The following is a 15,568-nucleotide window of genomic DNA, read 5'->3' on the forward strand; positions in this document are numbered from 1 at the left end:
AATAGACAATGTTTTTCACTACAAGATATTTTGCACTATCCACCTCATGTGTATACAGTTCCTTCCACTCGATCTACTCCATAATATGCTCAGAATGTAAGTCTATTCATTGATTAGTGGTTAATTATTACTGCCCTTATTGCTCTATTAGTGATTTTTTTGGTTTTGTTTTATTGCCTACTTTATTATTTGCCCGATTGTGGAATGTAGTCTGCTCGCGGAAGTGAACCGAATAAGAATTTCCTTGTGTAGTATTACTATGCATATGACAATAAAACTCTTGAATTTTGGTCACACTGCTGTAGGAAAGAAAATACATCATTTTGATATGTCTGGTACTTAAAAATGACTGATGCATGAGTATGTATTTCCAGTATACACATTAATACAGTAAGAAAACAACACAGGTGTTTGACACCTTTGTGTTGTATAACAGTAAACAATCTCTAAACAATGCTTAGCGTTACCTTACATACTTAAATTTAACATTGTACTTATAATGTCTGAAATGGCGAGAATGATGATCATTAGTGCATCACACACAGCATAACCCCCGTGGCTTCAAAGTCACTAGTTACTCGTATCTCCTATGCCAAACACATTTAACAGAGTAAATAGAGTGCACACTGAATCATGGATTAAGGTCCTGCCTGGTTGCTGGAAAATAAACAACACAAGTGGATCACTATTATTAATATTAAAATGTATTTGCTAAATGTACCATCTTTTTCAACAACAATCAATAAACAGGATGATTGTTTTGGTGCCCATCTCCTTCTCTTGTGTTTATTGTTTTTGCTCCATGCGTTGCCCACTGTTCAGTTGGCGCCAGAGAGTTAGAGAAAAGGTAAAGAGGGCTTTTTAACATTTCACTCGCTCCCTTAAAAATAGATATGCTATTTTCAGATTAAGAGAACAGGAATAAAAATGAAGTATCCAGGGGTTACAAATAACATTATTTGTGTGTTTGTGTGTGTGTGTGTGTGTGTGTGTGTGTGTGTGTTTAGAGGGTTATCGTTCACAGTTGCAAACTCTGGCGACAACCTTTGCCGTGAGTCAGATTCACGAGCTGCTGTGGGCTGCAGCAGCAAGGAGATTTTGTGCACACTCTCATTTCTTCATGATTCTGCTTTAATCCATGTTTGGCAACTTCTTCTGCGCGTGGAAAAAGGTGTAACAATCTGAATGATTCCCGGAAAAAACTAATATTTGTCCTACTTGCATGTCCAACCCTAGTCCCTTAAAAGTCTACATTTTCAGTTTTCTATTTTCCGTTACACAAGGGTCACTTGTGTTGTTCACTTTTTCCCTTGTGCACTTCCATAAAGGTCACTGTTTGTTATTTCAAAATGTTTGTCAGCAAAGAAGCCAACTGATCCTCCTACAATGTTTTGACTCGTTCATAAGACATCAAAGCAGGCTTATTGGTACTGTTATCCAATACTAGCAAATTTACGCCAGAACAACAACTCAGGACAGTGCCCAATGTCTTGAAAATGTTATTTACATTCGGTTCTATTCCATTACCTCTCAGAACTGTTGAGTCTGTTTCATTAAATGCCTAACGAGCCCTCTGGTGCACTAATAAGAAAATTATTTAATACATTTTAAGATGGGTATAACTAATACATACCGTAGAACAGGCTTAAACTTTCTCTGCAGGGACCCAAACATGTTGATTACTATTTTATCTGAAGGTACACGTATGAGCATTTAAATCAGGCTTAGGCAAACAAGTTGGCTGGTGGATAATGTGTACACCACATTCACGCGGTGATGCCCACAATTGGTGACTCTGTCTTTCAATCAGGTCCAACGTTGTCAAAAACATGTTTACATATCTTTTATAATCCCAAATGTTGGCGCTAAACATGTTTTCATGTTTTTTGAATTTTTCAGAGGAAGATCAGGAGGAGTTTCGAATGATGTTATACTCTCAATTCCATGATTGGGAAGAAAAATAAGGCAGGAATGAGACAAAAACGGTGATATTTAAGAATTGAGATTACATCTGTATGCAATTGCATATAAAGTAGTTACGAGGACATGCTGTAATAGCATCACTTGTGTATTGGCTTAAGTCAGAAAATTTGAAGTGTATCCTCAAGCATATCCTCAAACATATCCTCAAACAAATAATGTGTTATATCTGGACAGATTTCACAGAGGATTGTGTGAGTTGTCGTAGTTTGTGTTTGACATAAATGAGACAAAGTGCAGCATATTTTATGATGCTGGTGACGCCCATGGTGGACAGGAACTCTGGCGGGAAGGGACACATTCATGGCATTTGCATATGGACAAATTCAAAATTATTTTGCTTTTAAAGCCATTCTTTTAACTCAGTGCTTCTCAAATAGTGGGGCGGGCCCCCCTGGGGGGCACGAGATGCCACAGGGGGCGCGGATGATCCCAGGAAAAAGGCTTTGTTTTTGTCATGTGGAATGTAATTGCAATAAAGTAATAATTTTCATTATTTTCTTTTTAGTTTCAGGCACTTTGGTGCACTTGCTTCTTTTTTTCCGTTTTAGACTATGCTATAACCCGTATAAACGCGATAAAAATAATTAACAGCTGTTGAAAGTTCATTTATATTGCGTTTTTCTGTTGCTAATGTTAAAAAGGATACCTGTGCAGGTATACTTAAAGTTTTCATCAATAATAATCTTATTTATTTTCAGTGCATCGACTGAGGGGGGGGGGGGGGGGGTGAAAAGTTTTCTCTATTCTAGGGGGGGCCTGGCAAAATATAGTTGAGAAATGCTGTTTTAACTGCACCATAGAATAAAACAACTTTGTTAGACATTGGATGTTCCAGGTATCAAAGCAAAAACCTATCAGTATCAATGTTATGCTTCATTTCTCAAAAGCTTTTTCTCTAGTTTTGGGGCAATGCATTTCAAAAGTAATATAATTACTGTAATGCATTACTTTTGCCTGTAACGCAGTAGTGTACATAGTGTGTACATTTACACATTTTTTTAATTGTACTCTTTTAATTGAGAGTAATGTAATGTATTACAATTTTAGCCTGAAAGTAGTGGCTATTAATAATAGTCTGTATTTAATTCTGGTCAATGTGTATCAAGATGATACACAATAACAATGATGTAGGCTAGCTGCTAACGTTAGCCCACCAAAACCATCTATCTTTGAAAAATCTGCAGACTGAACTTCAATTTAAATAGTAATAATGAAAATTATGAAATGCACTAGCTACGTTTGCCTAGAGCAGTGGTCCCCAACCTTTTGATCACCGCGGCCCGGTCAACGCCTTTGATTTATACTAATAATAATAATATATAATATTATTTATAATATTAATAATAATAATAAAAAAGAGGAGTCGCGATGGATGAAAACGAGGAGTCACGATCGATGCAAATGAGACGCCACGAGCTATCCAATGAGCTGCAAGCAATGGCCGACATAGCAAAATGTCAAATTAATTGAAACCAAGACGTTTAGCAACACGCATTCACAATTAATTATTATTATTAATATAAAAGAACGCAATACAATGCAAAAATTAACAAAAACAACAACAACGCCAGGGGGACACAACCAAAAACTTAAAAACTGAGCAACATACTGGTAACAGCCTACTCATTTGCATGCTCAAGACACGTCGGGAGACGCCCCGTCCGCCATTGCTTGCAGCTCACTGGACAGCTGGTCGACGGGGAGTCCCCGTATTACAATATAGCGACACCCAGTCAGCCATTACCTGCCGCGCATTGGATAGCTGGTGAAATGTCGGCCATTGCTTGCAGCTCATTGGATAGCTCGTGGCGTCTCGTTTGCATCGATCGTGACTACTCATTTGCATCGACAGTGGCTTTCATTTGCATCGCTCGTGACTACTCGGAACGGCATGCAACGGCAGCAACGACGAAAGAGGAATCCGCACAATAATGGGTGAAATAAAAGCAACTATACAAACCAACAGCAATACATTGCAAGTCTAACACGAAAAAGAATAACGTGGAGGTGAAGCCAAGCCACAGAGGGAACAAGGAAATGCCTCAGAAAGAGTGGCAACAAGTGTGGCTACCTGTTGGCAGCAGCCACAGACGAACATGGAAATGCCTCGGAAAGAGTGGCTACTGGTGGCATCAAGTGTGGCTACCTGTGGCAGCAGCCACAGACGAACACGGAAATGCCTCGGAAAGAGTGGCTACTGGTGGCATCAAGTGTGGCTTCCCGTGGCTCTCGGTGGCAGCTGCCACACAGTCGCCACACTGCATGCCGCTGCCACAAAAAGAGCCTGCTCTTACTGTTTCGACAAGCCAGGTGAGGGCTCTTGCTTGGCTCTGTTTCGTATTGAAAGCTCAGCTGGCCGTGTTGGATCGCTCCCGGTGACTGCAAAGCGGCCGCCATGATTCATTCCTGCCCCCTGCGTGAGCAGTTGAATGTTCCCGAAGTTGATTGGCTGTGGCGACTCGAAACGCGGAAAAAGTACATAAAAAATTACTTCACTCAAAAGGCGAAATTTCGCTTCTCGTGACCGTGCGCGGCCATTTGCGTCGCTCCATTCGCTTCCATCGCGTCGCCCGACCTGCCTTCGCGCCCAGTCACGCGAACTCCATGAAACTAAATCATCTCCTAAACATTATTTCGGGTGCAGCCCACGCGACCCGGTACCAGTTGTTCCCCGGACCGGTACCGGTCCGCGGAACAACTGGTACCGGTCCGCGGACTGGGGGTTGGGGACCACTGGCCTAGAGCATAAACAATGCATCTCTATGCTGTGACGTTAAGTAATAAAGATATTAAAATACACAAAAAGATTTTGTATCATGTCTTTAAAGGTTTACAATACAATATAGATTAAATTATTTGTTCTGGTTTTAGGCTCAAGCCAATCTTTCACTGGATGCGTAATGAGCTCCATTTAGAATGACCAGTCCATATTTCCAGTTGTGTTGGTGAGAGTAATATAAAAGTAACACAATAGTAGTGTACAATGCAGTAATGATGGAATGTACCTAATTTCTTTGAAATGACAGAAGCAAGTAAGTAATAATGCATTACATTTGTGAAGTAACTTGCCCAACATTGATAATTACATTGGGATTAAAGAGACGATGAAAAAAAAACACATTTTGATTGAGAGCATATGTTACTAGCTAGGACAAACAGGAAGCAGCCTTCAGTGTAGCCTGTCTTGATACTAATAATATCTGTCAAAATTGCCCCTCGTGAAGCACATATGCTGACGCGTTAATTGGAAACAAGGAAAATAACCTTTATGTCACTGTTTTAATCAAACTGGCAGCCTGCAAAACACCCACTTCCTTACTCTCTCCAGCCAATGAATTATCTCATAAAATCTGATTGCAGATAATGCTCGCATATACTAAGGGTTACTTTAAAATACAGTAGATTTTATTTAGGAGCTTCCAAACATCACAACTGACCACTCCGTCCAACACTTTGCTTGTATTTCAAGGCTCATGCAAAGGCATTTTAACTGACTTGGTAATGGAGTCTATGTGAGCGAAAATGTCAGCCCTCTGATGTAAAAGGATGTACTGTATGTACATCTTTTCAAGGTGAGAGTTTAACTCCATAGAGGGGCTGAATCAGAAGCAGCGAGTAAGCCCCTCCAGTGGTGCTTTGTTCTGTCAGTGAGACAGAATGATATTAATGTACTTTTACGCGACAAAAAAACACTGTGTTCTCTGCATGACAGCTCAAAGTCACAGAACGGACAAGAAACGAGACTTCTTATCAAAATCGCATGGTGCTTTCGTGACAAAAGAAAAAAAAATCACAATGCATCTTAAAAGTAACAAAAAAACAAAACAAGCCAACAACAATAAAGCAGTAAGTTCCATGCCTTCACGACAAAAGCCACAAGAAGTAATATTTTTATTTATGTTGGTAATCACACAAAGACTGAACCACAAAGAAAGAAAGAATGCTGCAGTCTTTCAAGGAAACGCAGAATTCGAACACTTCCTATTGTGCAAACATGAAGAGGCATGTCGCCTCTCATTTACTCCAGGGGCTTCACTTGCCACCCCCGAGACTTGTGCCACTTGAGGCACGGCTCTCAAAGAACGAACCCACATTCTTTCAAAATCTGTTTTTACATTTTATTTGACCATAGAAGCTATTTCTGAATTGATTTAAATGTCACGTAGACATTGGAAAAATGAAACAATGATAAACCGATTATCAGATTTAGCTGCTTTTGCAGCCCCCTTTGCAGCTCAACTTGATGTTTTCTGGGAAGGCTGTCCAGAAGTGTGTTTAGAAGAATTTCTGACTAACCACCGTATTTTGTAAAATCACACAGTGGTTGGGCGAGAAGGACTGGCTCATCATCTCCGCTCTAACACATTCCAACCACACTGAACACGCTGAAGCATTCAACAAAATAGATTTTAGACAAATTCACATGCCGCATGTTTCTCTTCCAACAAGACTGCGCAACAGGGCACAAAGCAAGGTCCACAAAGACATGGATGACAGAGTCTGGCTTGAAAGACGTAGATTACAAAGTCTGGCATGGATGAACTTGACTGGCTTGTTCAAAGTCCCGACCTTAACCCGACAGAACACCTTTGTGGCGAGATCCAGGCCTTCACATCAAGCATCGGTATGTGACTTCGACAATGTACGACAAAGCAGAGCCGGATTACGAAACAAGAAAGAGTGACATTGAGAATGAAGTTTGATTCATTGCTGGCCCGTCATGCTCAAAATTCAAGCATGGCTAGCGTTTATGAATGTAACCATCAAAGGCTTGGATAAATCCCTTTTGGCAGGTGAAAAAAAGCAACAAATCAGTGTGGACCTCGGTGTGTCAGAAGCGTGGAATTCTAGACTTCTTGTGCCGAGCAGGAGAGTCAATTTTCATTTTAATCAGCGCCTATCAGAACGCTCAATATCTCGTTAAATTGTGGTAATTAGAATTTTTGTATGCACTTGTTTGATTTTTTTTACAGGCACTTAACACCATTTTCTTGCCGGATTAAAGAATAACTTTGTCTTACCTGTTCTCATTACGCTGAGTGTATCTTGGTTGAGGGTCAGCATCTCCGTCATTGACATCATAGCTGGCCTCTGGGTCCTATGAGACCAGGAACCAAGGTTATTGAAGTCAGGGAGTTTTGGGGGTTACTTCATAATTCAATAATTCATCTTTTCACCAACATAATTATTGATGAGATCCGGGTGGTCTTTCTCAATGCCGTCATCCAGGATAGTCACCACAATTCCTTTTCCAGTGTAGCCCTGAGCCCAAGCAACTTTGGTATTTAAGTCTTGATGAGTCAGAGTGGACTGGAGAAGACAATGATTGTTAGACAGGGTTCAACGTTATGTGACAACTGATTTATTTATTTATTTTAAATTTATTGATTTATTTTAGGCTAGAGTTACACCACTAAATCCAATTTAGTGCCTAAATTAGATTTTAGAATGGCTAATTACAAATACATGTAACCTATTTCTGCGGAATGGCTATTCCTGGGAAGTAGATTCACAACTGTTTCATTCAATTCTGTTTCATTCAAATGCTGGAGTCCTAAAGCTTTAAAAAAAAAAAAAGTACTTTTTAACATTTTCCAGACTGATAGATGTCTTACTTTATTTCTCATCTGTTCCAGAATTTTCCTAGGCATCTTGGCTAACTTCATTTGATCAGGCAGGCACTATATTATTTCTTGGTTGAAAATGAGACTTTTTGAATGGGCCAAATACTTATTCACGGCTTCATGGAGTCATCGCAGAGCATTCCAAATATGACTCAATGACTATGCTGTCAAAATGAAAAAGAAAAAAAGCAAACCTCGCCTGTTAGATAGACAATGTGGCACATATGGAGGACTATAGTATGAGTCAGCGAGCAAGTTAGGTGAAACGGAATTTAAATAATTTGGGAACATGACGACAGGAAATCACATTACACATTTTCACCTCAAAAGTGGAGACTGTTGCAACTTCCAAAAGCCAGAGAATCTTTGTGCAGGTTGCAATGCTTATAAATAAAATACCTGTCATAATCACCCAGCATCATGAAATTATTTAATGCAGACTTCTTCAATGGGCTCTCAAAATTTGACCATTTTAAATAGGAATTAAAACTTCACTCAATGGATTTCTGTCAGAAATGATTAAATGATGAAACAATGATAACAATGAAATGTCTTTCATGGTGTCATTTTCACTGCTAAGAATTTGTGTTTATATTTAGTTCTAGAAAATCTGGGTTTTCACATACCATGTCTTCAAGACAACATATGTACTCTACAACACACAACTCATAGACGTGTAGGATAGAAGTGAATATTTTTGATAACACTCTTAATAAAGGCTTTAGGAGTATTTCACCAAGGTTATCTGTACACTATCTTTGTCTAGTTTACTTCTTGCCTATACCAGAATTTATTTACTATAGACTTTTTTTTTTTACCTTTACGTGCTAGCATAAACTGCGCAGAATGAAACATAACGAGGTTCTGTTTTAGGCAGAATAAAATGCAAAATTGATATTAATAACATGGAAATATTAATAAACAATTTCATGGATTTACAATTATTATTAAAGAATGGCTAGGGTAGTTCTGTGGTGGCTGTATTATCAAGCATTCCTGACCTTTATAAGCAGCCCCTAATAGCACTGCAGTAGCTGCTGTGTGCAGACAGAAAATCAAAATGAGGGATCTTGGGGGCAGGTATTCAACTCAGAAATTTTGAGACGCTGATTAGAGGGTGAAAGCATGATATTTAAATTCATTATGTGTGGAATTCATGAATCTGAATATGAAGACAAATTAGAGACCATTACACACCAGGTACCACTGCTTTGGAAAATCAGGATCTGTTGGTTCCTGAAAAACATCCCTCCTCTTCCTCCTTTTTACTACTTGCTGCTCAGCCCATTGTACCTGAGGTGTGCAAAAATACATTAGCACAGACACATTGTTTTTGACGTTATTGGACTCTAATGTCAGAAGTTATTGAAACAGCCATCAAACTATGTGTGAGCATAAACGGCCCCAGCTGTGTGCAAAGGGCTAACCTGACTTACAGATAAAGGAGCTATAGTAAATTGCAAGTTAACGCTGACAGCACAAAAAAAAAATCTCTCTCTGTCTCTGTGTGTGTGTGTGTGTGTGTGTGTGTGTGTGTGTGTGTGTGTGTGTGTGTGTGTGTGTGTGTGTGTGTGTATGGATATAGTGATCCTTCGCTACTTCGCGCCTCACCTATCGTGCACCCTCAGTGCATTGCAGATTTTTTGGGGTGGAGAAAAAAAAATATTGCGGAGAGACGTGCCAAATAGGCAAGTTATCTATAAATGCCCTTGTCACTGGCACACCTTGGAAGTCAAACTGCTACTACAATACATATATTTACTTTAATCTTAAATGATTAAACCTTACACACTAAATGTACTGGTATGCACTCTTTTCCATGTCTAGGCACGTGCCTATACGGTTAGCACTTCCTCGGACGTCCGACTAGAGCGAGTAACAAGAAGCTTACCGAACATGATTAAAACGCAGAGGTTACATATATCGCAGTTATATATATATATATATATATATATATATATATATATATATATATATATATATATATATATATATACATATATCGCAGTTATTAGTATATATATATATATATATATATATATATATATATATATATATATATATATATATATATATATATATATATATATATATACACACACACACACACACACACACACACACACACACACACACACACACACACACACACACACATAGTGGAATCCGTAAGGGATGAACGCTTCTGTACACAAAATATTTACTTCATGAATAATATTTTGGACAAATGGTTGACAATGTGAAAAAATTCATTATACGAGCGATAACTCGCATGCACCAAGAGAAAAGTTTCCTTCATGCATTAAACGCAAAAATTCCTGCACACATTAAATGTGTCATACCACTGCACCTGTATCCTGCTTTCCTATTGGTCAGAAGCCCTCACATTCATTGTCCTGCTCTCCTATTGGTTGTGCTGTACAGCTAGTGTACAACTTTCTTGTCGTCGTTCAGTGAAGCCAGCATCATGCGAGTGCGCGATCCGAAGACACCGGAGGCGAAGGGACATCGCGGCAAGCAGGCCTACCGCTAACTTTCAAGCCTTCACCCGGATGCTTCGATAAATTCAAGAGGAGGGCTTGCCTTCATCCCGTGGTACGGCATGGGGAAGCCGCCAGCGCTAACGCTCAACACTTTCCATAAAGCACTAAAAGACAGTTTTCTGGTGATGTGGATACAAACGCCTGGGTAATGAGGCACTTTTGTGGAGCAGTTTAACCTCACGTTGCCTTTGCATTGCTCTAATCGGATGAAAATTTGAATTTCAATTTTTTGTGTTTATTCTTAATTAAAGTTCAAGGGGAATTAAAGCCACCGTTTACAGCCATTTTTTCAAAGAAAAATGAAAAATAAAGTTTCAATGTTAAAAACAAAGTTCAAGCGGAATTAAAATGATTGTTTACAGCCATTTTTTTTCCTGTCAATTGCCTGACATCTATCGAACATCGTGTTTTTTGAAAGCTAAGTTACAATATTATATGGCATCATTATAATGGCATTTATTTCAAGCTTGCACACATGGCTCTCTGAGTGTTAAATAAAGGTTGCCTACCCCTGCTGTCAACCAGTTAGATAGTGGTCACCCAACCCTAGGCAACGTTTATTTAAGAACAACTGCCAAGATGTTTTTAAAACGTCTAACCACTCCTCCTCAGAACCCCCCCCCAACACAATATACATGGACAAGCAAGGCTGTTTCTGTGCAGAGTAGGGTGAATGGAAAAGCACTATATGAGTGAAACCAAAGGTAAGAAGAAATGCCAGTTGTTCGTCTGAATAGGAAAATGCTTTTTCTTCACAAGGTTTCTATCCATTGAATTTCTTTGTCACTATAATAGTATGGCAGTGAACCTTTTTTTCTTGCTTCATGGCAACCTTGTCCTACACAATGAGCTGTCTGAATGGAAATGGACAGAATTAAATCCAGCTTCCAGTAGTGGTAAACAGCAAAGGAAAGGTTGGCATGAGGACGCCATTTTTTCGGTAACAAATGATTTAATTACCTTATTTTTCACATAACTGACCTCTTAACATCCCATATTGAAAGTTTGTCTTGACGAAATTACATGCAACAAAAGTTTTTTTTTCCTTTTAAGATATTTATCGGACGGAATTACATTTAAAATATATTGAAAGCAAGTACTTGGTGAGCCTGGCAGAAAGCATTTGTACTACATTCTAGTATTTTGTGAAACCATCACGTTGAAGCACATCTAACGTTTTTTGGGACTTGATCAACACCTTTGTGAAAGTATGTTCTAAATAGGTTTGCAGGGTTCAAGCTTCCAAAATAATGCAACGTCATAAAGCATAGGTGTCAAACTCCAGTCCTCAAGGGCCGCAATCCTGCATGTTTTCAATACTTCTCTCTTAAACACACCTGATTCAAATGATATGGTCATCAGCAAGCTCTGCAGGAGCTTGAAAATGGTCCTAATCATTTGAATGGTTGCGGACCTCAAGAACTTGTGTTTGACCTACGTAAAGTCTCATCAGACATCAGTGCACCTCAGTGAGCCAGGGGCGTGTATCTTCGCGTTGTGAGAAATTGTTTGCCACACATTTTTCTTCAGTAAAGCCAGAAAAAAGTGCCTCAGTCCCTCTCCTTTCAGCAAGCTTCAAAGGGTTTGCTTCTTATTTTAATGGTGGTGCGTGTGTGTGTGTGTGTGTGTCTGTCTGTGTTTGTATCTGTGTGTGTGGGCGAGTGGGGAGCATCATCAACCAATGTCAGAATCCTACTTTTCTATATAATTGCATTGCTGGCCGACCAAGTAAATGCTTGACTTATTTATCAATTGATTTGATACAAAACTGTACATTTGGTTCAGTTTTGAAGTGTATCTAACGTGTCCGGACGTGGACATGGAGGATGTGACAATAAGCAGACAAACCGTTTGTCAGTGGAATGGAATCATCAGTATGAAGCGTGCCTTTTCTTTCAACCATAGAAATAGAGAAAAAGGATTAGGGATCTTCAAAACCGAATAACCATCCATCCAGCCATACATTTTCTACAGCATCTTATTCTCACTATGGTCGCTGGCTAGCTGGTGCCTATCCCGGCCGTCTTCGGGCAGTACGCGGGGGACATCCTGGACTGGTTGCCAGCCAATCGCAGGGCACGCAGAGACCAACAACCATCTACACTGACAATCACACCTAAGGGCAATTTGGCGTGCCCAATACACCTACCGTGCATGTTTTTGGTATGTGGGAGAAGAGCAGAGTGCTCGGCAAAGACCCATGCAAGCAAGGGAAGAACATGCAAACTCCACACAGGATGACTAGGACAAGCTGGATATGAAACCAGGTCTTTTATACTGTGAGGCGAACGTGCTAACCAAGTCATCCACCGTGCTGCCACAAAACAGTTTAATACATTTAAAATTCCCTCCACTTGATTTTCTTCAGGACAGCATTCCCAATACATTCCTTCATGTTCCTCTGGAACATGCCGTGACTGTGCTATTTGTGTAAGGCCAAAAGTTTATAGGGAGACAGCCTGGCTCATCATCCTAATGGTAATTGGTTTTGCACACAAGAAATCCTGCAATCTTATTTCCCATGTTTAAAAGTGTATTTTGTACATTACAGTCACCCTCATGGCCCCCTGGAGCATGTGTAGTGTTGAGGTCAGACAAAGCGTAGCAAGGATCATTCGGCGGTGACCCACAAGGGAGGCAGGCAGGCAATGGGCTTTTCTTTTTTTAAATTGGTCTATGAAGGCTGTTCTTTCGGTCAATAACTGAGGCAGCCTTCTCCCGTGCAACATGTCGAGGATCTTCAGACCTCCTCCGAACTGGTTTGAAGGAAAGTAGTTACAAGTATTATTAGTAGTTACTAAGGGGTGTGCCAAAAATTGATTCACAATCGATCCGCGTCCTGACAGCTTCCGCACTACAAATGCAACGTTTTACTCTGCTGCAAACAAATGGAGTTTGATCATCACGGATCTGGTGATTGACTAAGCATTTAAAAGTGAACTTTCCTTATCGCAAGTCTCAATCATGTTGAAGCCGTGAAAATTATTTAGGCTGCCATACTAATAATTAGATTAACAGAAACAGAACTAGTGTTCAGTCTCTATTCATCTTCTTTCCCTCGGTACAAGCTACTATCAATCAAATGCACTTTTATATACTGCACGTATACTGTCTGGTTATATTCTAGGAATGATGCACCACTGACCAGAGAAAGACACCAAGAAGCAAAACAAAATAATTTGAAGAGCTGAGAGAGAAATACAGGAGCCTGTAGCTGACCAAACATGACAACAAGCAGTCTACACTTGAAATTTCAATTGTCTGGTACAGTTACTGTGTGAGATTTTATAATTTAATATTCAAGTAGATATGTGTAATGTGCACTGCAGTAATCAAAAATTCTGTTGCCCACATTCACATGCATGAAAATTCCTGGGGGGCGTGATTGTCATGTGCCTGACATTTAGTATTGGAAAGCTTCACAAATTAAAACTTAAATCATTTTGTGTATCAGTGCAATTTGCCAGAGATTAGCTGTCAACATCACTTTTCTTTCAAAACCTTCACATGTACTAATTCACTTTAGGTCTCAGGAATAGCACGGAAAGGTCTTACTTGTGCTTCTTGCTGCAGTTTGACGTGCAGCCCCGTGTGTCGAGAAAAAGCTTTCTTCTCCACAGCATGATGTCTGAAGTGATAATAATCTCCAAAAACCTACACAAATACAGAGAGAAAGAAAATAAGATCCTTTTTTTCTTGCAGAAAAACAAGTATGCAGTCATGCAGCAAAAGTGTGAACAGGCTACTTTACAGATTTTATGCACACCTCCAGCCATCCATCTTGTATACCACTCGCTCAATCTTTGTTGAATGTCATATCCACAAAGCCCATACCAACCACCGCACAAACAACGATGTGGCCGAACCCAACTGATATGTAACCGAACAAAACAAAAATGCCACTTTCACAAACGACACGATTTCTGGTGATGAGATGCAGTAGGCTGCCACCAACGGCATCGCCAGACACATTTTACTGCGGCACATGCCCCAGTCTAAATCTGCTGTGTCCCGGTAAAAAAAAAAAAAAAAACATCCATAAAAAATATAAAAAATAAAATCACTTCAGAGCGCACATTCTACTTTCTATGGTAGGCCTACTTCATCGCTACTGAAGTCACTCACCCATAAGTAATACTTCCTTGTCAGCGAACAAGCAATAGAGTCTGAGAAAGTGAAGGGGGTGAGGGGCAAGTGAAGTCGGTAAGTTGAGCCTCACAACAACTTTTTAAATATATTATTTTGGTTTTGACTCGAACTGCATCAGAAAGTTTTTCTGCTCATAGCAGGGATAAAGCAACTATGAGGTATTGAAGTGAACCCAAAGCTAGTGTCACGGCGGGGCATGGCGAGTTGAATGCGGGTGTGTGGGAGGATGGACTGAGGGTGCGAGGACCAAGGAAGCCAGGAGGGGATGTGCTCAAAAATACCGTTTTCATGAACAAAAGATGGCAGGAACAAAAACAGACAAAAACTGGGCAAAGAACAAAAGGAACGAGAAAACGCAAAACTAAACTTACGGGGAAGGGCAATCGATGAACCGGAGTGCACTGTGGACGGGGAGCGAGGACGTGAGGGTGACCATAACAATAATCCGACGACTAACAATGACAAGGCTGCAACTTAAATACACAAGGCTAATTACAAACAACGCGAAACAGCGGGGAGAGAACAAGAGGCAGGGGAAGCTGATTGGGTGACACGCAAGGGCAAGAACGCACAGGCGACAGGTGGACAAAATCAAACTAGTAGACAGGGAGGCGAGGCAGACGCGGGGAAGAACTATTCAAACTAAATGGCTCAACAACCCAAAAACTCTACAACTAAACCCATAGCAGAACGAAAATCAGGCGGAACGTGACAGCTAGCTAGGAAACATAGGTCAATTTTAAGTTTATTCAAATTTAGCTAATGTTATTCCTTGTATCAATACAACTACTGCGGTTCTGCTCCAGACCTCTGCATTAATGATCATTTGGAGTAAGTTTGTGACCATTAACAGATACGTTATGCTACTGTATAAAATTAATCGAGTAACTGAGTTCTCTTCTTTCTACTCCTTTTTATCATGGAAACTGTACTGAACCATGATATCCATTGTTGACGTTTTTAAAAAATATATTTTATTATTTTCATTTCCTTTTATAAAGTGTTTAGGTGTTCAATAAAAATTGAATAAAATCTGCAACAGTCTATAGATGAGCAGTGTTAAACGTATGGCCCACGGGCCTGATACAGCCCATGAGGAGGTTTAATCTGGCCCGCAAGATGATTTCCAACACAGGCTATTTTCTGGAGCATTTAAACATCAATAATTATTAAGTAAAATTTTATTAAAAAGTTTTATTAAGTCCACCAAGAGCAAGCAAGCTTTAACAAAACCGCACGCTAAATTACATTTTACATTTGAACAAATGT

General features: G+C 39.8%; 1 protein-coding gene across 2 annotated transcripts in view; it reads right to left on the bottom strand.

Annotated features, from left to right (window-relative positions):
- Positions 1-15,568, bottom strand: part of furinb (furin (paired basic amino acid cleaving enzyme) b) — a 103,332-nt gene that overhangs the window by 42,834 nt on the left and 44,930 nt on the right. For both annotated transcript variants that reach the window (XM_088416749.1, XM_088416750.1), the window contains exons 3-6: positions 13,706-13,804; positions 8,805-8,900; positions 7,165-7,293; positions 7,005-7,081 (exon numbers count right to left, since the gene is read on the bottom strand). In XM_088416749.1, the coding sequence (XP_088272875.1) occupies positions 7,005-7,081; positions 7,165-7,293; positions 8,805-8,900; positions 13,706-13,804 (401 nt within the window). The remainder of the gene's footprint in view (positions 1-7,004; positions 7,082-7,164; positions 7,294-8,804; positions 8,901-13,705; positions 13,805-15,568) is intronic.

This window comes from Hippichthys cyanospilos, chromosome 6 (assembly GCF_059441005.1).
Source record: "Hippichthys cyanospilos isolate Australia breed blue-spotted pipefish chromosome 6, RoL_Hcya_1.0, whole genome shotgun sequence".
NCBI lineage: Eukaryota > Metazoa > Chordata > Actinopteri > Syngnathiformes > Syngnathidae > Hippichthys > Hippichthys cyanospilos.